This window comes from Heterodontus francisci, chromosome 26, assembly GCF_036365525.1.
Source record: "Heterodontus francisci isolate sHetFra1 chromosome 26, sHetFra1.hap1, whole genome shotgun sequence".
Lineage (NCBI taxonomy): Eukaryota > Metazoa > Chordata > Chondrichthyes > Heterodontiformes > Heterodontidae > Heterodontus > Heterodontus francisci.
In genome coordinates this window covers 12,037,880-12,064,571 of record NC_090396.1, presented here as the reverse complement: position 1 = coordinate 12,064,571, position 26,692 = coordinate 12,037,880, and the positions used below count along the sequence as shown (strand labels likewise).

The following is a 26,692-nucleotide window of genomic DNA, read 5'->3' as shown; positions in this document are numbered from 1 at the left end:
GGAAAATCAGTGAGCTTTGTGACTGTATTTTTTATGTTAAATGCTGTGCTATAAATATTTTTAATTAAAGACCAGCGAGATATTGAAGTTCTCCTCAAGGTCTCATACTCAAAGACAAAATATTTCATAATTTAAACTCAGCCTGAAATGTGGATATTTTCCAATGAGCTAAGCAGCAAAACTGCAAGTCAGCAGATGTGATTTGAATTGGTTTGCTGCCAGCATTGATTCTGAATACGCAGCAGATTCTCCATAAAGAGCTGAACTTTGGAGCAGTTACACCGAGCATTCACAATGGAGAGACAGATCTCTGCACTCTCTCTCTTCCTGTTGGCTTTTCTTGCCCCTGGCATCTTGGTAAGTCCCCATTTTAGTTCCTCTGTTGCTGTTTCCCCAGTTGGTGTTTGCTCCTTCTGGGTATATGCCCCATCATTGTTTACCCCCTTCAGTGTTTACCCTCTGGCATTGTTTATCTCTGTTGGGGTTTCACCCTTGTTGATATTTGTCCCTGTCATTGGGGAAGGGGTTATGCGAGGGTTGGAGTTTAGGAAGAGGCTCGAGAGTGAACCGTTTCTATCAATCTCAGTACTTGACCTGAAAGGAAATTTGGCTCATGGTTCACAGTGCACAGTTTGCACTGTAGTCGAACCTTGGTCAATGTTTGCTCCCTGTCAGTTTTTGTCCTCTGTTGATAATTGCCCCCTTTAGGTGTTTACCCCCTGCTGCTATTTCCCTTGTTGGTGTTTACCCACTGTGGGTATTTGCTGTCTGTGCCCATTCCTCTCCTTGGCTTGTTTTCTTTTCCAGGCGGGCAGCTGTAACATGACCGGGTTCTGGCGGAATGAACTGGGCTCCGTCTTCTACCTGACCGAGGCCAAGGACTTCATACTGAACGGCCGTTACTTGACAGCGGTGGAGGCAGCGAAGGAAGAGGCCGGACCCGAGAGACAGGCCCAAGTGACCGGCATCAGGAATAATGGCAAAGAGCCAACATTCAGCATGTCTACAGCATGGGCTGGAGGTAACAGCGTGTCAGAGAGGGGACCACTGGGAAACCTGGGAGCAAGTGAAATTATAACTCAGCAAAATGAAATAATCTCCAATATTAATTAACTCCAAATTAATTAACTAATATAATTTAGCCCCATTTTAATTAACTTCAATATTAAATAACCCCATATTAATAGAGTTTTACAGCACATAAACAGGCCCTTCAGCCCATCGTGTCCATGCCAGCCATCAAGCATCTATCTATTCCAATTCCATTTTCCAGCACTTGGCCCATAGCCGTGTATTCTATGGTGTTTCAAGTGCTCATCTAAATACTTCTTAAGTATTGTGAGGGTTCCTGCCTCTACCACCCCTTCAGGCAGTGTGTTCCAGATTCCAACCACACTCTGGGTGAAAAGATTTTTCCTCAAATCCCCTCTAAACCTCCTGCCCCTTACCTTAAATCTATGCCCCCTGGTTATTGACCCCTCTGCTAAGGGAAAATGTTTCTTCCTATCTAATCTATCAATGCCCCTCATAATTTGTATACCTCAATCAGGTCCCCCCTCAGCCTTCTCCACTCTAAGCAAAACAACCCTAGACTATCCCATCTCTCTTCATAGCTGAAATGCTCCAGCCCAGGCAACATCCTGGTGAATCTCCTCTGAACCCTCTCCAGTGCAATCACATCCTTCCTATAGTGTGGTGCCCAGAACTGTACACAGTACTCCAGCTATGGCCTAACTAGCATTTTATACAGCTCCATCATAACCTCCCTGCTCTTATATTCTATGCCTCGGCTAATAAAGGCAAGTATCCCATATGCCTTCCTAACCACCTTATCTATCTGTGCTGCTGCCTTCAGTGATCTATGGACAAGTACACCAAGGTCACTATGACCCTCTGTACTTCCTTGGGTCCTACCATCCACTGTATATTCCCTTGCCTTGTTAGTCCTCCCAAAGTGCATCATCTCACACTTCTCAGGATTAAATTCCATTTGCCACTGCTCTGCCCATCTTACCAGCCCATCTATATCATCCTGTAATCTAAGGCTTTCCTCCTCACTATTTACGACAATACCAATTTTCGTGTCATCTGCGAACTTACTGATCATACCTCCTATATTCACGTCTAAATGTACACTACAAACAGCAAGGGTCCCAGCACCGATCCCTGCGTTACACCACTGGTCACAGGCTTCCACTCACAAAAACAACCCTTGACCATCACCCTCTGCCTCCTGCCACTAACCCAATTTTGGATCCAATTTGCCAAATTGCCCTGGATCCCATGGGCTCTTACCTTCTTAACCAATCTCCCATGCGGGACCTTATCAAAAACTCCCACCTTACTGAAGTCCATGTAGACTACATCAACTGCTTTACCCTCATCTACACATCTAGTCACCTCCTCGAAAAATTCAATCAAATTTGTTAGTCACGATCTCCCCCTGACAAAGCCATGCTAACTATCCCTGATTAATCCCTGCCTCTCCAAGTGGAGATTAATCCTGTCCCTCAGAATTTTTTCCAATAGTTTCCCGACCACTGACGTTAGACTCACTGGCCTGTAATTATCTGGTTTATCCCTGCTACCCTTCTTGAATAATGGCACCACATTCGCTGTCCTCCAGTCCTCTGGGACCTCTCCTGTGGCCAGAAAGGATTGAAAATTTGTGTCAGAGCCCCTGCAATTTCCTCCCTTGCCTCACATAACAGCCTGGGGATTTATCCACTTTTAAGCCCACTAAAACCGCTAAATACCTCTTTCCCTTCAATGCTAATTTGTTCAAGTATATCACAATCCCCCTCCCTGGCGGCACAGTGGTTAGCACTGCAGCCTCACAGCTCCAATGACCTGAGTTCAATTCTGGGTACTGCCTGTGTGGAGTTTGCAAGTTCTCCCTGTGACTGTGTGGGTTTCCGCCGGGTGCTCCGGTTTCCTCCCACAGCCAAAGACTTGCAGGTTGATAGGTAAATTGGCCATTATAAATTGCCCCGAGTGTAGGTAGGTGGTAGGTGAACGGTGGGGATGTGGTAGGGAATATGGGATTAATGTAGGATTAGTATAAATGGGTGGTTGTTGGTCAGCACAGACTCGGTGGGCTGAAGAGCCTGTTTCAGTGCTGTATCTCTAAATAAATAAAATCTCTACACCTACATCGTCCTTCTCTATAGTGAACAGAAATGAGAAATAATCATTTAAACCCTCACCCACGTCCTCTGGCTCCACACATAGAAAGCCACTTTGGTCCCTAATGGGCCCTACTCTTTCCCTGGTTATCCTCTTACCCTTAATATACTTATAAAACGCCATGGGATTTACCTTTCTCTTGCCCACCAGTGTTTTTTCACGCCCCCCTCTTCGCTCTCCTAATTACTTTTTTTAGTACCCCACTACACTTTCTATACTCCTCTAGAGCCTCCGCTGTTTTCAGCGCTCTGAATTTGCCTCCTTTATTTTTCCTGATCCAATCAAATAACAAAGAACAGTACAGCACAGGAACAGGCCATTCGGCCCACCAAGCCTGCGCCGATCTTGATGCCTGTCTAAACTAAAACCTTTTGCACTTCCGGGGTCCGTATCCCTCTATTCCCTTCCTGTTCATGTATTTGTCAAGACACCTCTTAAACGTCGCTATCGTACCTGCTTCCACCACCTCCCCCGGCAGCAAGTTCCAGGCACTCACCACCCTCGCACATCCCCTCTAAACTTTGCCCCTCGCACCTTAAACCTAGTAACCCCCAGTAACTGATTCTTCCACCCTGGGAAAAAGCTCCTGACTATCCACTCTGTCCATGCCACTCGTAACTTTGTAAACCTCTATCATGTCGCCCCTCGACCTCCGTCGTTCCAGTGAAAACAATCTGAATTTATCCGACTTCTCCTCATAGCTAATACCCTCCAGACCAGGCAACATCCTGGTAAACCTCTTCTGTACCCTCTCCAAAGCCTCCACACCCTTCTGGTAGTGTGGCGACCAGAATTGTACGCAATATTCCAAGTGTGGCCGAACTAAGGTTCTGTACAGCTGCAGCATGACTTGCCAATTTTTATACTCTATGCCCCGACCGATGAAGGCAAGCATGCCGTATGACTTCTTGACTACCTTATCCACCTGCATTGCCATTTTCAGTGACCTGTGGACCTGTACGCCCAGATCTCTCTGCCCGTCAATACTCCTAAGGGATCTGCCATTTACTGTATACTTCCCACCTGTATTAGATCTTCCAAAATGCATTACCTCACATTTGTCCGGATTAAACTCCATCTGCCATTTCACCGCCCGAGTCTCCAACCGATCTATATCCTGCTGTATCCTCTGACAATCCTCATCACTATCCGCAACTCCACCAACCTTTGTGTCGTCCGCAAACTTACTAATCAGACCAGCTACATTTTCCTCCAAATCATTTATATATACTGCAAACAGCAAAGATCCCAGCACTGATCCCTGCGGAACACCACTAGTCACAGCCCTCCATTCAGAAAAGCACCCTTCCACTGATACCCTCTGTCTTCTATGACTGAGCCAGTTCTGTATCCATCTTGCCAGCTCACCTCTGATCCCGTGTGACTTCACCTTTTGTACCAGTCTGCCATGAGGGACCTTGTCAAAGGCTTTACTGAAGTCCATTTAGACAACATCCACTGCCCTTTCTTCATCAATCATCTTCCTCACTTCCTCAAAAAACTCAATCAAGTTAGTGAGACATGACCTCCCCTTCACAAAACCATGCTGCCTCTCGCTAATAAGTTCATTTGTTTCCAAATGGGAGTAAATCCTGTCCTGAAGAATCCTCTCCAATAATTTCCCCACCACTGACGTAAAACTCACCGGCCTATAATTTCCTGGATTATCCTTTGTACCCTTCTTAAACAAAGGAACAACATTGGCTATTCTCCAGTCCTCTGGGACCTCACCTGTAGCCAATGAGGATACAAAGATTTCTGTCAAGGCCCCAGCAATTTCCTCCCTTGCCTCCCTCAGTATTCTGGGGTAGATCCCTTGACATCCAGGGTTCCCTGACCTGTTGGTCCTACCCTTCACCTTTATGGGAACATGTTGGCCCTGAACTCTCACTATTTCCTTTTTGAATGGCTCCCACTGGTCTGATGTAGATTTTCCTACGAGTAGCTGCTCCCAGTCCACTTTGGCCAGATCCTGTTAATCATGTTGAAATCTGCCTTCCCCCAATTCAGTACCTTTATTTCCAGTCCATCTTTGTCCTTTTCCAAAACTACCTTAAATCTTACAGAGTTATGGTCACTATCCCTGAAATGTTCCCCCACTGACACTTCTACCACTTATCCGGCTTCATTACCTAAGATTAGGTCCAGTACCGCCCCTTCTCTTGTAGGACTTTCTACGTGCTGGCTCAAAAAGCTCTCCTGGATGCACTTTAAGAATTCCATCCCCTTTAAGCCTTTTGCACTATCCCAGTTGATATTAGGTAAGTTGAAATCCCCTACTATTATTACCCTACTATTTTTACACCTCTCTGAGATTTGCCTACATATCTGCTCCTCTATCTCTCCCTGACTGTTTAGAGGCAACCAATGTCAAATAAACCCCCAAAGTTAACAACCAATAATTAACACCCAATATTAAATGACACTCAATATGAAATAAGTCAAGTATTAAATAACCCAATACCAATTAATCCCATTCTAATTAACAACCAATATAAATTAATCTCCAATAATCAACACCCAAGATTAATTAAACCACAATAACAATTAACTCCAATATTAACCCACCCTCAATATTAAATAGCCCTGAATATTAAATAAACCCCTTGCACTTTGGGAAGAATGTGAAGGCATTGGAGAGGGTGCAGAAAAGATTTATAAGAATGGTTCAAGAGATGAGGGACTTCAATTATGACAATACCATGGAGAAGCTGGGGCTGTTTTCCCTAAAAGAGATTTGATCGAGCTGTCAAAATCACGAAAGGTCTGAGATGATAGTTACACGATTGTAATCACCCACCGTATGGGATACTTACACGATTGTTATCCCACACCTCACGGGATAGTTACACGATTGTGATCCCCCACCGAAGGGGATACTTACACGATTGTTATCCCACACCTCACGGGATAGTTACACGATTGTGATCCCCCACCGTAGGGGATAGTTACACGATTGTTATCCCCCACCGTACGGGATACTTACACGATTGTTATCCCCCACCTCACGGGATACTTACGCAATTGTTATCCCCCACCGTAGGGGATAGTTACACGATTGTTATCCCCCACCGTATGGGATACTTACACGATTGTTATCCCCCACCTCACGGGATACTTCCACGATTGTTATCCCCCACCGTACGGGATACTTACACGATTGGTATCCCCCACCGTACGGGATACTTACACGATTGTTATCCCCCACCTCACGGGATACTACACGATTGTTATCCCCCACCTCACGGGATACTTACACGATTGTTATCCCCCACTGTACGGGATACTTACACGATTGTTATACCCCACCTCACGGGATACTTACACGATTATTATCCCCCACCGTACGGGATACTTACACGATTGTTATCCCCCACCGTACGGCATACTTACACGATTGTTATCCCCCACCGTACAGGATAGTTACACGATTACTATCCCCCGCCGCACGGGATACTTACACGATTGTTATCCCCCACCATCCAGGAATGTTACAGGATTGTTATCACCTGCCATACGGCATAGTTACACAATTGTTAACACCCACCGTATGTGATAGTACACGATTGTTATACCCCACTGTACAGGATAATTATACAATTGTTATCGGCCACCGTACGGGATAGTTACACGATTGTTATCCCCTGCCACACGGGATACTTACACGATTGTTATCCCCCACCGTAAAGGATAGTTACACGATTATTATCCCCCACCGTACGGGATAGTTACACGATTATTATCCCCCACCGTAATGGATAGTTGCACGATTGTTATCCCCCACCGTACGAGATAGTTACACGATTATTATTCCCCGCCATATGGGATACTTACACGATTGTTATCCCCCACCGTACGGGATAGTTACACGATTATTATTCCCCGCCATATGGGATACGTACACGATTGTTATCCCCCACCGTACGAGATAGTTACACGATTATTATTCCCCGCCATATGGGATACTTACACGATTGTTATCCCCCACCGTACGAGATAGTTACACGATTGTTATCCCCCACCGTACGAGATAGTTACACGATTGTTATCCCCACGCCGTAAGGGATAGTTACACAATTGTAATCCACTGCCGTACGAGATAGTTACACGATTGTTATCCCCCACTGTACGAGATAGTTACACGATTGTTATCCCCACGCCGTAAGGGATAGTTACACAATTGTAATCCACTGCCGTACGAGATAGTTACACGATTGTTATCCCCACGCCGTACGGGATAGTTACACGATTGTTATCCCTCACCGTAAAGGATAGTTACACGATCGTTATCCCCCGCCATACGGGATAGTTACACGATTGTTATCCCCCGCCATACGGGATAGTTACACGATTGTTATCCCCCGCCATACGGGATAGTTACACGATTGTTATCCCCCGCCATACGGGTTAGTTACACAATTGTAATCCACTGCCGTACGAGATAGTTACACAATTGTAATCCACTGCCGTACGGGTTAATTGTACAATTGTTATCCCCCACCGTACGGGATAGTTGCACGATTGTTATCCCTCGCCGTACGGGATAGTTACAGGATTGTTATCCCCCACCGTACGGGATAGTTACACGATTGTTATCCCTCACCATAAAGGATAGTTACACGATCGTTATCCCCCGCCATACGGGATAGTTACACGATTGTTATCCCCCGCCATACGGGATAGTTACACGATTGTTATCCCCCACCGTGCAGGATAGTTACACGATTGTTATTCCTCGCCGTACGGGATAGTTACCCGATTGTTATCCCTCACTGTAAAGGATAGTTACACGATTGTTATCCCCCGCCATACGGGATAGTTACACGATTGTTATCCCCCACCGTAAAGGATAGTTACACGATTGTCATCCCCCACCGTAAAGGATAGTTACACGATTGTTATCCCCCGCCATACGGGATAGTTACACGATTGTTATCCCTCACCGTAAAGGATAGTTACACGATTGTCATCCCCCACCGTAAAGGATAGTTACACGATTGTTATCCCCCGCCATACGGGATACTGACACGATTGTTATCCCCCGCCACACGGGATAGTTACACGATTGTTACCCCCCACCGTAAAGGATAGTTACACGATTGTCATCCCCCACCGTAAAGGATAGTTACACGATTGTTATCCCCCGCCATACGGGATACTTACACGATTGTTATCCCCCGCCATACGGGATACTTACACGATTGTTATCCCCCGCCGTACGGGATACTCAGACGATTGTTATCCCCCACCGTACGGGATGGTTGCATGATTGTTATCCCCCACCGTACGGGATAGTTACACGATTGATATCCCCCGCTATACGGGATACTTACACGATTGTTATCCCCCGCCGTACGGGATACTTAGGCGATTGTTATCCCCCAGCGTAAAGGATAGTTACACGATTGATATCCCCCACCGTACGAGATACTTAAACGATTATTATTCCCCACCGTACGGAATAGTTACACGAATATATCCCCCGCCCTACGGGATAGTTACACGATTGTTATCCTCCACTGTACAGGATAGTTACACTTACACAATTGTTATCCCCCACCGTACGGAATAGTTACACGATTATTATCCCCTGCCGTACGGGATAGTTACACGATTGCTATCCCCCACTGTACAAGATAGTTACACTTACAAGGTTGTTATCCCCCGCTGTAGAGGAAACTTACACGATTGTTATCCCTCACCTAAAGGATACTTACACGATTGGTATCCCCCACCATACGGGATACTTACACGATTGTTATCCCCCACCTCACAGGATACTTACACGATTGTTATCCCCCACCGTACGGGATACTTACACGATTGTTATCCCCCACCTCACGGGATACTTAAACAATTGTTATCCCCCACCGTACAGCATACTTACACGATTGTTATCCCCCACCGTACAGGATAGTTACACGATTACTATCCCCCGCCACACGGGATACTTACACGATTGTTATCCCCCACCATCCGGGAATGTTACAGGACTGTTATCACCTGCCATACGGCATAGTTACACAATTGTTAACACCCACCGTATGTGATAGTACACGATTGTTATACCCCACTGTACAGGATAATTATACAATTGTTATCGGCCACCGTACGGGATAGTTACACGATTGTTATCCCCTGCCACACGGGATACTTACACGATTGTTATCCCCCGCCGTACGGGATACTTACACGATTGTTATCCCCCACCATAAAGGATAGTTACACGATTATTATCCCCCACCGTACGGGATAGTTACACGATTGTTATCCCCCACCGTACGAGATAGTTACACGATTATTATTCCCCGCCATATGGGATACTTACACAATTGTTATCCCCCACCGTACGAGATAGTTACACAATTGTTATCCCCCACCGTACGAGATAGTTACACGATTGTTATCCCCACGCCGTAAGGGATAGTTACACAATTGTAATCCACTGCCGTACGAGATAGTTACACGATTGTTATCCCCACGCCGTACGGGATAGTTACACGATTGTTATCCCTCACCGTAAAGGATAGTTACACGATCGTTATCCCCCGCCATACGGGATAGTTACACGATTGTTATCCCCCGCCATACGGGATAGTTACACGATTGTTATCCCCCGCCATACGGGATAGTTACACGATTGTTATCCCCCGCCATACGGGTTAGTTACACAATTGTAATCCACTGCCGTACGAGATAGTTACACAATTGTAATCCACTGCCGTACGGGTTAATTGTACAATTGTTATCCCCCACCGTACGGGATAGTTGCACGATTGTTATCCCTCGCCGTACGGGATAGTTACACGATTGTTATCCCCCACCGTACGGGATAGTTACACGATTGTTATCCCTCACCATAAAGGATAGTTACACGATCGTTATCCCCCGCCATACGGGATAGTTACACGATTGTTATCCCCCGCCATACGGGATAGTTACACGATTGTTATCCCCCGCCATACGGGTTAGTTACACGATTGTTATCCCCCACCGTGCAGGATAGTTACACGATTGTTATTCCTCGCCGTACGGGATAGTTACCCGATTGTTATCCCTCACTGTAAAGGATAGTTACACGATTGTTATCCCCCGCCATACGGGATAGTTACACGATTGTTATCCCCCACCGTAAAGGATAGTTACACGATTGTCATCCCCCACCGTAAAGGATAGTTACACGATTGTTATCCCCCGCCATACAGGATAGTTACACGATTGTTATTCCTCACCGTAAAGGATAGTTACACGATTGTTTTCCCCCGCCATACGGGATACTGACACGATTGTTATCCCCCACCACACGGGATAGTTACACGATTGTTACCCCCCACCGTAAAGGATAGTTACACGATTGTCATCCCCCACCGTAAAGGATAGTTACACGATTGTTATCCCCCACCGTACGGGATAGTTACACGATTGTTATCCCCCGCCATACGGGATACTTACACGATTGTTATCCCCCGCCGTACGGGATACTTACTCGATTGTTATCCCGCACCGTAAAGGATAGTTACACGATTGTTATCCCCGCCATACGGGATACTTACACGATTGTTATCCCCCACCGTAAAGGATGGTTACACGATTGTTATCCCCCGCCATACGGGATACTTACACGATTGTTATCCCCCGCCATACGGGATACTTAGACGATTGTTATCCCCCGCCATACGGGATACTTAGACGATTGTTATCCCCCACCGTACGGGATACATACACGATTGTTATCCCCCACCATACGTGATAGTTACACGATTGTTATCCCCCACTGTACGGGATAGTTACACGATTGATATCCCCCGCTATACGGGATACTTACACGATTGTTATCCCCCGCCGTACAGGATAGTTACACGATTGTTATCCCCCACCATACGGGATAGTTACACGATTGTTATCCCCCACCGTAAAGGATGGTTACACGATTGTTATCCCCCGCCCTACGGGATACTTACACGATTGTTACCCTCCACTGTACAGGATAGTTACACTTCCACGATTGTTATCCCCCACCGTACGGAATAGTTACACGATTATTATCCCCAGCCGTACGGGATAGTTACACGATTGCTATCCCCCACTGTACAAGATAGTTACACTTACACGATTGTTATCCCCCGCTGTCGAGGAAACTTACACGATTGTTATCCCTCACCTAAAGGATAGTTACACGATTATTATCCCCTGCCGTACAGGATACTTACACGATTGTTATCCCCCGCCGTATGGGATAGTTACACGATTGTTATCCCCCACCGTACGGGATAGTTACACGATTGTTATCCCCCGCCGTATGGGATAGTTACACGATTGTTATGCCCCACCGTACGGGATAGTTACACAATTGTTACCCACCGCCGTATGGGAAACTTACACGATTGTTATCTCCCACCATACGGGATAGTTACACTTACACGATTGTTATCCTCCGCCATACGGGATACTTACACGATTGTTATCCCCCGCCGTATGGGATAGTTACACGATTGTTATCCCCCACCGTACAGGACACTTACACGATTGTTATCACCCACTGTATTGGATAGTTACACGATTGTTATCCCCTACCGTGAGAGATAGTTACACAATTGTTATCCCCCACCATGTGGGATAGTTACACGATTGTTATCACCCACCGCACGGGATAGGTACACGATTGTTATCCCCCACCGTATAGGATACTTACACGATTGTGATCCCCCACTATACAGGATAGTTACACGATTGTTGTCCCCCACCGTACGGGATAATTACACAATTATAATCCCCGCTGTACGGGATAGTTACACGATTATTATCCCCCACTGTACGGGATACTTACACGATTGTTATCCCCCACTATACGGGATTGTTACACGATTGTTATCCCCCACTATACGGGATAGTTACACAATTGTTATCCCCCACCGTGTGGGATAGTTACACGATTGTTATCACCCACCGTCAGGGATAGTTGCACGATTGTTATCCCCCGCCATACGGGATACTTACACGATTGTTTCCCCCCGCCGTACGGGATAGTTGCGCGATTGTTATCACCCACCGTAGGGGATAATTACACAATTGTTATCCCCGCCGTACGGGATAGTTACACGATTATTATCCCCCACCGTACGGGGTAGTTACACGATTATTATCCCCCACCGTACAGGATAGTTACCCAATTGTTATCCCCCGCCGTATGGGACAGTTACACAATTGTTATCCCCCGCCATACGGGATAGTTACACGATTGTTATCCCCCATTGTATGGGATAGTTACACTTACACGATTGTTATCCCCCGCCGTACCGGATACTTACACAATTGTTATCCCCTGCCGTATGGGACAGTTACACAATTGTTATCCCCCGCCATACAGGATAGTTACACGATTGTTAACCCTCACTGTATGGGATAGTTACACTTACACGATTGTTATCCCCCACCGTACGGGATAGTTACACGATTGTTATCTCCCGCCATACGGGATAGTTACACGATTGTTATCCCCCCCCCGCCGCCGTGTTGGATAATTACATGATTGTTATCACCCACCGCACTGGATAGTTAGACAATTGTTATCACCCACCATGTGAGATAGTTACAGGATTGTTATCCCCCACCCTAAGGGATAGTTACACTTACGCGATTGTTATCCCCTGCTGTACGGGATAGTTACACGATTGGTACCCCCCGCCGTATGGGAAACTTATACGATTGTTATCTCCCACCATACGGGATAGTTACACTTACACGATTGTTATCCTCCGCCATACGGGATACTTACACGATTGTTATCCCCCGCCGTTTGGGATAGTTTTACGATTGTTATCCCCCACCGTATGGGATACTTACACGATTGTTATCACCCACTGTATTGGATAGTTACACGATTGTTATCCCCTACCATGTGGGATAGTTACACAATTGTTATCCCCCACCGTGTGGGATAGTTACACGATTGTTATCACCCACCGCACGGGATAGTTACACGATTGTTATCCCCCACCGTACAGGATACTTACACGATTGTTATCCCCCACTATACGGGATAGTTACATGATTGTTATCCCCCACCATACGGGATAATTACACAATTGTTATCCCCCACCGTACGGGATTGTTACACGAGTGTTATCCCCCACTATACGGGATATCTACACAATTGTTTATCCCCACCGTGTGGGCTAGTTACACGATTGTTATCACCCACCGTCAGGGATAGTTGCATGATTGTTATCCCCCGCCATACGGGATACTTACACGATTGTAATCCCCCACCGTAAAGGATACTTACACGATTGTTATCCCCCGCCATACTGGATAGTTGCGCGATTGTATCACCCACCGTCGGGGATAATTACACAATTGCTATCCCAGCGTACGGGATAGTTACACGATTGTTATCCCCCACTGTATGGGATAGTTACACTTACACGATTGTTATCCCCTGCCGTACCGGATACTTACACGATTGTTATTCCCCGCCGTATCGGAAACTGACACGATTGTTATTCCCCACCGTATGGGATAGTTACACGATTATTATCCCCCACCGTACGGGATAGTTACACGATTATTATCCCCCACCGTACGGGATAGTTACCCGATTGTTATCCCCCACCGTACGGGATAGTTACATGATTATTATCCCCCACCGTACGGGATAGTTACACGATTATTATTCCCCACCGTACGGGATAGTTACACGATTATTATTCCCCACCGTATGGGATAGTTACACGATTATTATCCCCCATCGTACGGGATAGTTACACGATTATTATCCCCCGCCGTATGGGACAGTTACACAATTGTTATCCCCCACTGTATGGGATAGTTACACTTACACGATTGTTATCCCCCGCCGTACCGGATACTTACACGATTGTTATTCCCTGCCATATCGGAAACTGACACGATTGTTATTCCCCACCCTATGGGATAGTTACACGATTGTTATCCCCCGCCGTACGGGATAGTTACACTTACACGATTGTTATCCCCCCACTGTACGGGATAGTTACACAATTGTTATCCCCCACCGTACGGGATAGTTACACGATTGTTATCCCCCACCGTACGGGTGGTCAAACTTTCAGTAGGGGAGCATTTTGGGAACAGTGACCATAATTCCGTAAGTTTTAAGGTACTTGTGGATAAGGATACGAGTAGTCCTCGGGTGAAGGTGCTAAATTGGGGGAAGGCTAATTATAACAATATTAGGCAGGAACTGAAGAATTTAGATTGGGGGCGGCTGTTTGAGGGTAAATCAACATCTGACATGTGGGAGTCTTTCAAACGTCAGTTGATTAGAATCCAGGACCAGCATGTTCCTGTGAGGAAGAAGGATAAGTTTGGCAAGTTTCAGGAACCTTGGATAACGAGGGATATTGTGAGCCTAGTCAAAAAGAAAAAGGAAGCATTTGTAAGAGCTGGAAGGCTGGGAACAGACGAATCCCTTGAGGAATATAAAGACAGTAGGAAGCAACTTAAGCAAGGAGTCAGGAGGGCTAAAAGATGTTATGAGAAGTCATTGGCAAACAGGATTAAGGAAAATCCCAAGGCTTTTTATACGTATATAAAGAGCAAGAGGGTAACCAGGGAAAGGGTTGGCCCACTCAAGGACAGAGGAGGGAATCTATGTGTGGAGCGAGAGGAAATGGGCGATGTACTAAATGAGTACTTTGCATCAGTATTCACCAAACAGAAGGACTTGGTGGATGATGAGTCGAGGGAAGGGAGTGTAGATAGTCTGGGTCATGTCGTTATCAAAAAGGAGGAGGTGTTGGGCGTCTTGCAAAGCATTAAGGTAGATAACACAGGTAGACAGGGTGGTGAAGAAGGAGTATGGCATGCTTGCCTTCATCGGCAGAGGCATTGAGTACAAGAGTTGGGACGTCATGTTACAGTTGTACATAACGTTGATTCGGCCGCATTTGGAGTACTGTGTGCAGTTCTGGTCACCGCACTACAGGAAAAATGTGATTAAGCTAGAGAGGGTGCAGAAAAGATTCACAAGGATGTTGCCTGGTTTGGAGGGCTTGAGTTATAAAGAGAGATTGGATAGGCTGGGTCTGTTTTCCCTGGAGCGAAGGAGGTTGAGAGGGGACATGATAGAGGTATATAAAATTATGAGAGGCATAGATAGGGTAGATAGCCAGAGTCTGTTTCCCATGGTAGGGGTGAGTAAAACTAGAGGGCATAGATTTAAGGTGAGAGGAAGGAGGTTTAAAGGGGATCAAAGGGGTAAATTTTTCACACAAAGAATAGTGGGTATCTGGAATGAGCTGCCAGAGGAGGTGGTGGAGGCAGGAACAGTAGCGACATCTAAGAGGCATCTGGACAGGGACTTGAATGAGCAAGGCATAGAGGGATATGGAATTAATGTAGGCAGGTGGGATTAGTATAGATAGGCATGATGGTCGGCATGGACGCGGTGGGCCGAAGGGCCTGTTTCCATGCTGTACGACTCTAAGACTCTATAAGTCCCCTGGGCCTGATGGGATCTACCCCAGAATACTGAGGGAGGCAAGGGAAGAAATTGCTGGGGCCTTGACAGAAATCTTTGTCTCCTCATTGGCTACAGGTGAGGTCCCAGAGGACTGGAGAATAGCCAATGTTGTTGCTTTGTTTAAGAAGGGTAGCAAGGATAATCCAGGAAATTACAGGCCGGTGAGCCTTACGTCAGTGGTAGGGAAATTATTGGAGAAGATTCTTTGGGACAGGATTTACTCCCATTTGGAAACAAATGAACATATTAGCGAGAGGCAACATGGTTTTGTGAAGGGGAGGTCGTGTTTCATTAACTTGATTGAGTTTTTTGAGGAAGTGATGAAGATGATTGATGAAGGAAGAGCAGTGGATGTTGTCTATATGGACTTCAGTAAAGCCTTTGACTAGGTCCCTCATGGCAGACTGGTACAAAAAGTGAAGTCACACGGGATCAGAGGTGAGCTGGCAAGATGGATACAGAACTGGCTCGGTCATAGAAGACAGAGGGTATCAGTGGAAGGGTGCTTTTCTGAATGGAGGGCTGTGACTAGTGGTGTTCCACAAGGGTCAGTGCAGGGACCTTTGCTCTTTGTAGTATATATAAATGATTTGGAGGAAAATGTAGCTGGTCTGACTAGTAAGTTTGCGGACGACACAAAGGTTGGTGGAGTTGCAGATAGTGATGAGGATTGTCAGAGGATACAGCAGGATATAGATCGGTTGGAGACTTGGGCGGAGAAATGGCAGATGGAGTTTAATCGGACAAATGTGAGGTAATGCATTTTGGAAGGTCTAATGCAGGTGGGAAGTATACAGTAAATGGCAGAACCCTTAGGAGTATTGACAGGCAGAGAGATCTGGGCATACAGGTCCACAGGTCACTGAAAGTGGCAACGCAGGTGGATAAGGTAGTCAAGAAGGCATACGGCATGCTTGCCTTCATCGGTCGGGGCATAGAGTATAAAAATTGGCAAGTCATGCTGCAGCTGTACAGAACTTTAGTTAGGCCACACTTAGAATATTGCGTGCAATTCTGGTCGCCACACTACCAGAAGGACGTGGAGGCTTTGGAGAGGGTACAGAAGAGGTTTACCAGGATGTTGCCTGGTCTGGAGGGCATTAGCTATGAGGAGAGGTTGGATAAACTCGGATTGTTTTCACTGGAACGACGGAGGTGGAGGGGCGACATGATAGAGGTTTACAAAGTTATGAGCGGCATGGACAGAGTGGATAGTCAGAAGCTTTTTCCCAGGGTAGAAGAGTCAGTTACTAGGGGACATAGGTTTAAGGTGCGAGGGGCAAAGTTTAGAGGGGATGTGCGTGGCAAGTTCTTTACACAGAGGGTGGTGAGTGCCTGGAACTTGCTGCCGGGGGAGGTGGTGGAAGCAGGTACGATAGCGACCTTTAAGAGGCATCTTGACAAATACATGAATAGGATGGGAATAGAGGGATACGGACCCCGGAAGTACAGACAGTTTTAGTTTAGACAGGCATCAAGATCAGCGCAGGCTTGGATGGTCGAATGGCCTGTTCCTGTGCTGTACTGTTCTTTGTTCTTTGTCCTCTGTCTCTCTGTATCCCTCTCTCGCTTCCTTTCTTTTGCGCTCTCTCTCTGTTATGCTCTATCTCTGTCTCCCTCCCTCTCTCTCTTTCCCTCCCTCTCTTACCCCCTCTCTCTGTCTCTTTATCTCTCCCTCACTTTCCCTCTCTGTCTTACTCTCTCTGTCTCCTTTTCTCATCTCCCTCCCTCCCTTTCCCTGCCTTTCCTGCTAACCAGTATGACGAAAGCATTAAATAATTCAAGTAATTTGCGAGTGAATGAGTCCTTTAAAATGAAACTAGGTGTTGAGCATCTCGGAGTGGGACCTCTGGACCTGCTCTGAGTTTCACTGAAGGGGTGAATGGAGTGATTGGTGAGGATTAATGATCAGACTGTGAAGAGTGTTTCCTGTTATTTTCAGGCTCCATTACATGCTGGGTTGGTCAGTGCCTGATGCTGAAGGATGGACAGCAGGTTTTGAAGACCACATGGCTGCTGAGATCTCTGGCTGCCAGTCTAGAGGATGACTGGAAATCAACAAGGTGAGCCATCATAGAAACAGAAAGATTTACATTCAGCCCATAGTGTCTGTGCTGGCCAAGAAAGAGTTATTCAGTCTAACCCTACCTTCCAGCTCTTGATCCATAGTCCTGTAGGTTACAGCACCTCAAGTGCTTATCCAAATGTTCTTAAATGTGGTGGAAGTTTTAATGCCTGTACCACCCTTCCAGGCAGCGAGTTCCAGACCCCCACCACCTTCTGGGTGAAAACATTATCTCAACTCCACTCTTACCCTTCTACCAATTACTTTAAATCCCTGATTATTAATATCTCTGCTGGTAAAAATGGCCTTTCCCCAATTTAAAACTTCTATTCTAGTCTATCTTTATCCCTTTCCATATCTATTCTAAATCTGGCTGAATTATGATCACTACCACTAAACTGCTCTGCCACTAATACCCCTTCTACTTGCCTGGATTCATTTCCTGAAACTAAGTCCAGAACTGCCCCTTGTTGGGCTTGCCATACTGGCTAAAAAACTCCTGGATACATTTTAAGAATTCTGTACCCTCTGTACCTTTTACAATGAACTTATTCCAGTTAATATTAGGGTAGTTGAAATGCCCCACCATTTCTGCTCTATTGTTTTTGCACTTCTCAGAGATTTGCCTCCATACTTGCTCTTCTATCTCCCTCTGATTCTTTGGGGGGGGTCTCACAGCCCCAGTGGTGTGATTGCCCCTTTTTTGTTCTTCAGTTCAACCAATATGACCTCATTTGATGATCCTTCTACCAAATAATCCCTCCTCACGACTATAATTGTTTCTTCCTCTGAATCCACACTCAGGTTCCCATCCCCCCGTCAAGTTAGCTGAACAGCACTAGCAAACCTCCCCGCCACGATATTGGTCCCGACTCTGTTGAGGTGCAGCCCATCCTGCCTGTACAGGTCCCACCTCCCCCAGAACTGGTCCAAATGCTCCAGGAATCTAAAGCTCTCCCTCCTTCACCATTTCACCAGCCACACAATCGGCTGCACTATCTGTCTCTACTCACTCTGACCTGTCCAAGCTCCAGGTGTCTGTTCTGATCTGAGCACTGATTGAGGTTTTTCGGATTTTGAAAGGGATTGATAGGGTAGACAGAGAGAAACTTTTTCCACTGGTGGGAGAGTCTAGGACAAGGGGGTCGCAATGTTAAAATTAGAGCCAAGTCACTCAGGAGAGAAGTTAGGAAACACTTCTTTGAGTAAAGGGTGGTAGAAATTTGGAACTCTCCCCCACAAAAAGCAATAGACGCTAACTCATTAATAATTTTAAATCAGAGACTGATAGATTTTTGCCAGCCAAGGGTATAAAAGTATATGGAGCCCAAGGCAGGTGGATGGAGTTAAGATACAGATCAGCCATGACCTCATTGAATGGCAGAACAGGCTCGAGGGGCTGAATGGCCTCCTCCTGTTCCTGTGCTGTGTGACTGTTGATATACCTTCTACTCACATCTTTTCTTTGACTCTTAGAATTGGACAAGACACTTTCCGCCGAACCACAGCAGCCATCCTGCCAGGGAACCACCATTAATCTCTCAATCTTCAGTGTAACACAACACACCATCACTGGATCCTTGCTTTTGCCTGGTATTCTCAATAAAGTAGAATAAGAAAACCTGATTGTTGTTTAATTTGCATACCTGCCACTGTATAACTCCCATCTCTGTTAGTAAGGGACCAGTGACTTTAGTCCAGGAGGTTTGCACTTTAGCAAGATTCCGCCTCTTCTCAAGAAAGGGCTGTAGGTGAGTGTGAAGGACACTCAGGTTCACTGAGTATGGACCACCTCAGGTAGGCACAGAACAGTGTGCCTCATGGGAATGAGTTAATGGCCATTGGAGGGAGTGTAAGTCATTTTATTCATTAATATGGGGGAAACATTTTATATCAATCAAAGCAGGAAATTAACTAACGTGACTGAAGGGATTGATCCCGAGCTGCCCAAGGCACTTTGTGCAATCTGTTCACAACACTCCTCAGTCCTGCTCATCACCAACTGGAAATTCCTCAGATAGATCAAAAACTCCACCTTGGACATGTTTTAGTTTATTGTTGGGGGAGGGGCGGCATTAGCCCGTGTGACTTGGTACCTGTGCAGTGGGGGTCGAGGGTGAAGCCTGTGAGGGTCGAGGGTGAAGCCTGTGAAGGATGAGAGTGAAGCCTGTGAGGGTCGAGGGTGAAGCCTGTGAGGGATGAGGGTGAAGCCTGTGAAGGTCGAGGGTGAAGACTGTGAGGGTTGAGAGTGAAGCCTGTGAGGGTCGAGGGTGAAGCCTGTGAGGGTCGAGGGTGAAGACTGTGAGGGATGAGAGTGAAGCCTGTGAGGGTCGAGGGTGAAGACTGTGAGGGATGAGAGTGAAGCCTGTGAGGGTCGAGGATGAAGCCTGTGAGGGATGAGGGTGAAGCCTGTGAGGGTCGAGGGTGAAGCCTGTGTGGGTTGAGGATGAAGCCTGAGGGTCGAGGATGAAGCCTGTGAGGGTCTTTGATTTAATTCTAACAACCATGTTGGTGTTGCGGTCATTTATTATTAGGGTTTAAGGGAGGGAAAAATTCAATCACTAATCTGTTTACGAATAGGTGGTTGGAAAAACAGAGAAATTTGTTGAGACAAAAAAAAATAACTACCTGTTCGTAACAGACAGCAGCCACGTGTCCCATTAATACTCTGCAATGGGTCAGTGCTGGGCTATATTTGGAACATCATGAGTCACTGAAAGCTAACATGCAGGTACAACAAGCAATTAAGAAGGCAAATAGTATGTTGGCCTTTATTACAAGAGGATTTGAGTATGGGAGTAAAGAAGTCTTACTGCAATTATAGAGAGCCTTGGTGAGACCGCACCTGGAGTATTGTGTGCAGTTTTGGTCTCCTTACCCAAGGAAAGATGTACTTGCCATAGAGGGAATGCAAAGAGGGTTCACCAAACTAATTCCTGGGATGATGGAATTGTCCTATGAGGAAAGATTAAATAGACTGAGCCTGTATTGTCCAGAGTTTAGAAGAATGTGAGGTGATTTCATTCAAACATACAAAATTTTTACAGGGCTTGACAGGGTAGATGCAGGAAGGATGTTTCCCCTGCTGGGGAGTCTAGAACCAGGGGACACAGGGTCAGAATAAGGGTCAGGCCATTCAGGGCTGAGATGAGGAGGAATATCTTCATTTAGAGGGTGGTGAATCTGGAATTCTCTACCCCACAGGGCTGTGGAGGCTCAGTCATTGAGTATGTTCAAAACTGAGATCAATAGATTTCTACATATTAGAAACATCAAGGGATATGGGGATAGTACAGGAAAATGGTGTTGAAGTGGATCAGCCATGATCTCATTGAATGGAGGAACGGGTTCAAAGGGCTGAATGGTCTACTTCTCCTATTTTTTATGTTCTTATATTCTTAACCACATCTTCCTTTGTGCTAGGCATGACTCCAACCAGTGCAGACATTTCCTTGGATTTATTTATCACCTTTTACAATCTCAGGATGTCCTAAAGTGCAACACAGCCAATGAAGTACTTTCACGATGATGCTCTATTATTACGTTTAATTCATAAGATATGAAGCTTCTGGTGTCTGGATGAATGAATAAATAGCAATGATTCAGTATTTCTCACTCAGGGGTATTCATTGCCAGGTGCAGGTGAACGGGACTTGGTGCAAGTTAAGATAGGGGCAGCAGAGTTTTGGATGAGCTCAAGTTTATAGAGTGTGGAAGATGGGAAACCGGCTGAGAGAGCATTGGACTAGTTTAGTCTGGAGGTTAAAGAAAAGGCATGGATGTGTGTTTCAACAGATGGGCTGAGGTAGTAATGGAGAGGGAGGATTTACAGAGATGGAAATAGTCAGTTTCTGTGATGCAGAGGATATGGGAACAGAAGCTCAGTTCACAAATAGGACGCAGAGGTTCCGAAAACTCTGATTCAACCTGAGACAGTGACCAGAGAACGAATGGCTTTGGTCTTCCAAAAATATAACTGGAGGAAATTCCAGCTCATCCAGTATTTGATGTTGGGAAAGAAGCATGACAAATCAGAGGCAGAGGAGGGGTTGAGAGAGGTGGTGGTGGTGAGGTAAAGTTGGGAGTTGTCAGTGTACATGTGCAAGCTAACACCATGTCTGCAGATGATGTTACCAAGGAGCAGCATGTAGGAGAAAAGGAGGGGGCTAAAGATTCGGCTTTCCAGAGGGTGCAGGATAGGGAAGAAAATCCATTGCTAAATATTCTCTGGCTACGACTCATAGGTAAGAGTGGAACCAAATGAGGGCAATCACACCAAGCTAGACAATGTAGGGGGGTTTGGAGACAATTGGTCTGGTAGACAAAGGCTGCAATACAGTCAACATGCCCCTGTCCCTCACCTAGCATCAAACACAAGCACTTCTAGAAGGGATCTGCAGCAGAATTCCTGAATGCGTTCCCTCTCTCTGACCTGGGACATTCTAGACTATTGAAGCCTCTTACTGCTGCCCAGCTGCTGTTTGCTGACGTAGCAGCGAGTGGGAATCAGTGTCTTTTATCTCATTATTGGGTGCATACACAATGGGCTTTGTCACAAAGCTGTTGTCGTGTTTAATCTGTAAGATATGAATCAATACATTTGATTGTTGGATAGATGAATGAATAGGAATAGATTCAGTATTTATCACTTGGGTGTATTCATTACCTGCACCAACGTCACATGATCACTGCTCTTTGACAGGGTTCTCAGCTGCTGCTCTTTCTCTCTCAGCTCACCACATTTCTGTTCCAGTCGGCTCCGGATACTGTCAGCCTGGCTCAGTGTCACTCGCACTGCACTCTCGACTTCTATCTTGACCAATGTCCTCATGGGAACATTCACTCGTGTGGTCGGGGAGAGTACAAACTAAATTGGCAGGAGGGTGGGCACCAGCATATAGAAGTAGAAAAGAGGAATAATGTGCACAAATTGAATGTGTTGGACAGAAAGAAGTAGTACCACATTAGATAGGAGCAGACTGAGAAGGACTACGAGGAATACGAAGACAGGTTTACAATGCAAAGTGCGGTGAATAAAGTTGGTGAGCTACAAGCACAAATAGCTGTGTGAGAATATGATATAGTGGAAATAACGAAAGGGTGGCTTAAAAATGGTGCAGACTGGGTGCTTAATATTCAAGGATACGAAGTGTTCAGAAAAGATAGGGAAGGGAAAAAGGAAGGTGGAGTGGCAGTACTGATTAGTGAAGACATTGTGCGTTGGAAAGAGAAGATGTCCTTAAGGGGGCAAAGGCAGAATCCATTTGGTTAGAGGTGAGAAACAAAAAGGGGATGATCACACTACTGGGGATATTCTAAAGGCCTCCAAATAGTGAGAGAGGTAGAGGAGAAAAATCTGCAGGGAAATCTGCAAGAACTATGGAGTGGTGATACCGGGGACCTTAATTACCCAAATATATTGGGATAATGTTAGAGTAAAGGGAAAGAAGGAGGAGGAGGAATTTCTGAAATGTGTTCAGGAGAATTTCCTTGACGAGTATGTTCTCAATCCAACTAGGAAGGAGGCATTGCTGGATCTGGTGCACGTGAATGAGGTGGGCCAAGTGGACTATGGGGGAGCACTTGGGTAGGAGTGATCATTGTATCATAAAGTTATAAGGTTTAGATTAGCAATGGAGAAGAGCAAGGAACAATCTAAAGTAAAATGTCTAATTCAAGAGATGAGGTGAGAGTGACTGCCCTTGACATCAAGGCAGCATTTGACAGAGTATGGTATCAAGGAGCCCCAGCAAAACTGGAGTCAATGGGAATCAGGGGAGAAACTCTCTGCTGGTTGGAGTCATACCTAGCACAAAGGAAGATGGTTGTGGTTGTTGGAGGCCAAACATCTCAGCTCCAGAACATCACTGCAGGAGTTCCTCAGGGTAGTGTCTGAGGCCCATCCAAGGTTGCTGAAGGAAGTGAGGGTGGAGACAACAGAAAGCCTTACCATAAGATTCCAGTCTTCCCTAGGTACCGGCGAGGTGCCAGCGGAAATGGAGAGTGGAAAGGTTTCTTCAGAGATGCTTCTATCAATCTCCCTTTGTTTCTAATGAGGTTTTTCTGGAACCTTCTAATGAAATTCAAGGTTCTGCAAAGGAAGATGGTTGTGGTTGTTGGAGGTCAATCATCTGAGCTCCAGGACATCACTGCAGGAGTTCCTCAGGGTAGTGTCCTAGGCCCAACCATCTTCAGCTGCTTCATCAATGACCTTCCTTCAATCATAAGGTCAGAAGTGGGGATGTTCGCTGATGATTGCACAATGTTCAGCACCATTCGTGACTCCTCAAATACTGATGCAGTCCGTGTAGAAATGCAGCAAGACCTGAGCAATATCCAGTCTTGGGCTGATAAACGGCAAGTAACATCCGCACCACACAAGTGCCAAGCAATGACCATCTCAAACAAGAGAGAATCTAACCATCTCCCTTTGACATTCAATGGCATTACCATCGCTGAATCCCCCACTATCAACATCCTAGGGGCTACCATTGACCAGAAACTGAACTGGAGTAGCCATATAAATACCGTGGCTTCAAGAGCAGGTCAGAGGCTAGGAATCCTGAGGCGAGTAACTCACCTCCTGACTCCCCAAAGCCTGTCCACCATCTACAAGGCACAAGTCAGGAGTGTGATGGAATACTCTCCACTTGCCTGGATGGGTGCAGCTCCCACAACACTCAAGAAGCTCGACACCATCCAGGACAAAGCAGCCTGCTTGATTGGCAACCCATCCACAAACATTCACTCCCTCCACCACCGACACACAGTGGCAGCAGTGTGTACCGTCTACAAGATGCACTGCAGCAAAGCATCAAGGTTCCTTAGACAGCACCTTCCAAACCCGCGACCTCTACCACCTCAAGAACAAGAGCAGCAGATGCATGGGAACATCACCACCTGCAAGTTCCCGTCCAAGTCACACACCATCCTGACTTGCAACTATATCACCATTCCTTCACTGTCACTGGGTCAAAATCCTGGAACTCCCTTCTGAACAGCACTGTGGGTGTACCATCCCCACATGGACTGCAGTGGTTCAAGAAGGCAGCTCACCACCACCTTCTCGAGGGCAATTAGAGATGGGCAATAAATGCTGGCATAGCCAGTGATGCCCACATCCCATAAATGAATAAAAAAATTTTTAAAAAACATGTCCCAGGAGGTCCATTCAGAGTTGGAGGGGGTTGGTTCTTTCAAAGACAATGGGTGGGAATGGCCTTGACGGTCGTGCTAATAAAGCCATTCTACGTAATTCAATCACTTAGAGCAAGTCATTGTTCTGGCTGGGCCTCTTGTTAGACTCTTTGTCTCCAGTTCATTCTTCTGGTGTTTCAAATGTAAATTGCAGTGGCCATCTTGGCTGCTAGTTTTTTAAAAGTTAACTTGTAGGATTTTTTCCATTAAAAATTTCGAACCGATTAAATTAATATATCCCATTTGGCAAATAAAGTTTTTCCTGACACGGCACAGATCTGTAAAAGGCAGGTCATGCTTGACGAATCTAATTGAATTTTTGATGAAGCAACAGAGAAGGTTGTTGAAGGGAAAGCAATGGATGTTGTTTATTTAGATTTAAAGAAAGCGTTTGACAAAGTACCACATAAAAGGCTGGTTAACAAAACGGAGGGTCATGGAATTAGAGGGCCAATGCCAGCTTGGATAAAAAATTGGCTTCAGGACAAAAAACAGCGAGTTGTGGTAAATGGTTATTTTTCAGATTGGAGGATGGGGGTAGACAGTGATGTTCCCCAAGGGTCAGTATTAGGACCACTGCATATTTTGATATCTATAAATGACTTGGATATTGGAATAGAGATTAACATTTCAAAATTTGCCAATAATACCAAACTTGGAGGAGCGACAAACGGTGAGGATGATACAAATCAACTGCAATAGGACAACTGCGATGGGTTAACAGAATGGGCAGACAAGTGGCAGATGGAATTTAATACAGAGAGGTGTGAGGTGATACATTTTGGCAGAAGGAATAGGGAGAGGCAATATATACTTAATGGCACAGTTCTAAAGAGTGCACAGGGAAAGAGGGACTTGGGGGTTCATGTGCGTCGATCTTTGAAGGTGCAGGACATATTGAGAGAGTAGTTAGCAAAGCATATGGCATCTTGGGCTTCATACACAGAGGTAATGAGTACAAAAGCAGGGAAGTTATGCTGAACCTTTATAAAGCTCTGAAAGGCCACAACTAGAGAACTGTGTCCAGTTTTGATCACCACATTTTAGGAAGGATGTGAGGGTCCTTGAGAGGATGCAGAGGAGATTTACCAGAATGGTTCCAGGGATTTTAGCTACAAGGTTAGGTTGGAGAAGCAAAGGAGATTGAGGGAAGATTTAAAAGAGGTGTACAACGTTATAATGGGTTTGGATAAGGTAGACAAATAATAGTTGTTCCCATTAACTGATGATATAAGGACTAGGGGACAGAGATTTAAGGTTTTGGGCAAGAGATGCAGTGGAGATGTGAGGAAGAACTTTGTTACGCAGCGAGTGGTAATGACCTGGAACTTGCTGCCTACGAAGGTAGTGGAAGCAGAGAAAATCAATTAATTCAGAATTAAATTGTACAGGGACTTAAAGGAAATAAACTTGCAGGTCTCTGGGGATAGAGCGGCAGAATGGGACTGGCTGGATTGCTCTACAGAGAGCTGGCATTGACTCGATGGGCCGAATGGCCTCCTTCCGTGCTATAAATGACTCTATTCAATGACTGAGCACCCACAGCTATCTTGGGTAGAGAATTCTGCAGATCGCAACCCTTTTATGAAGGAATTTCTCCTCATCTCAGTCCTAAATGGCCTACCCCTTATTCTGAGTCTGTGACCCAAAGTTCTAGAAGTTTCAGCCTGGGGAAACATTTTCTGAGCATCTACCCTGTCAAGCCCCTTAAAAACTGTAGATGTTTCAATTAGATCACCTAT

At 45.8% G+C, this 26,692-nt stretch overlaps 1 protein-coding gene across 2 annotated transcripts; it reads left to right on the top strand.

Moving 5' to 3' along the window:
* The first annotated feature begins 249 nt into the window (after positions 1 to 249).
* Positions 250 to 19,374, top strand: LOC137384528 (avidin-related protein 1-like). Of its 2 annotated transcripts, XM_068058666.1 has the most exons (4): positions 250 to 357; positions 808 to 1,021; positions 17,631 to 17,751; positions 19,230 to 19,374. In XM_068058666.1, exons 1-4 carry the CDS (start codon positions 295 to 297, stop codon positions 19,288 to 19,290), a joined length of 459 nt encoding a protein of 152 aa, XP_067914767.1. In that variant the 5' UTR covers positions 250 to 294; the 3' UTR covers positions 19,291 to 19,374. The 2 variants fall into 2 exon arrangements, with proteins under 2 accessions (XP_067914767.1, XP_067914768.1); XM_068058667.1 differs by lacking the exon at positions 17,631 to 17,751.
* The last annotated feature ends 7,318 nt before the right edge of the window (positions 19,375 to 26,692 follow it).

Coding starts and splice junctions, on each gene's coding strand:
- LOC137384528 (XM_068058666.1), top strand. CDS start 295: ATGGAGAGACAGATCTCTGCACTCTCTCTCTTCCTGTTGGCTTTTCTT. Junction 358..807: donor TTCTTGCCCCTGGCATCTTG/GTAAGTCCCCAT, acceptor TTTCTTTTCCAG/GCGGGCAGCTGTAACATGAC. Junction 1,022..17,630: donor GTCTACAGCATGGGCTGGAG/GTAACAGCGTGT, acceptor TGTTATTTTCAG/GCTCCATTACATGCTGGGTT.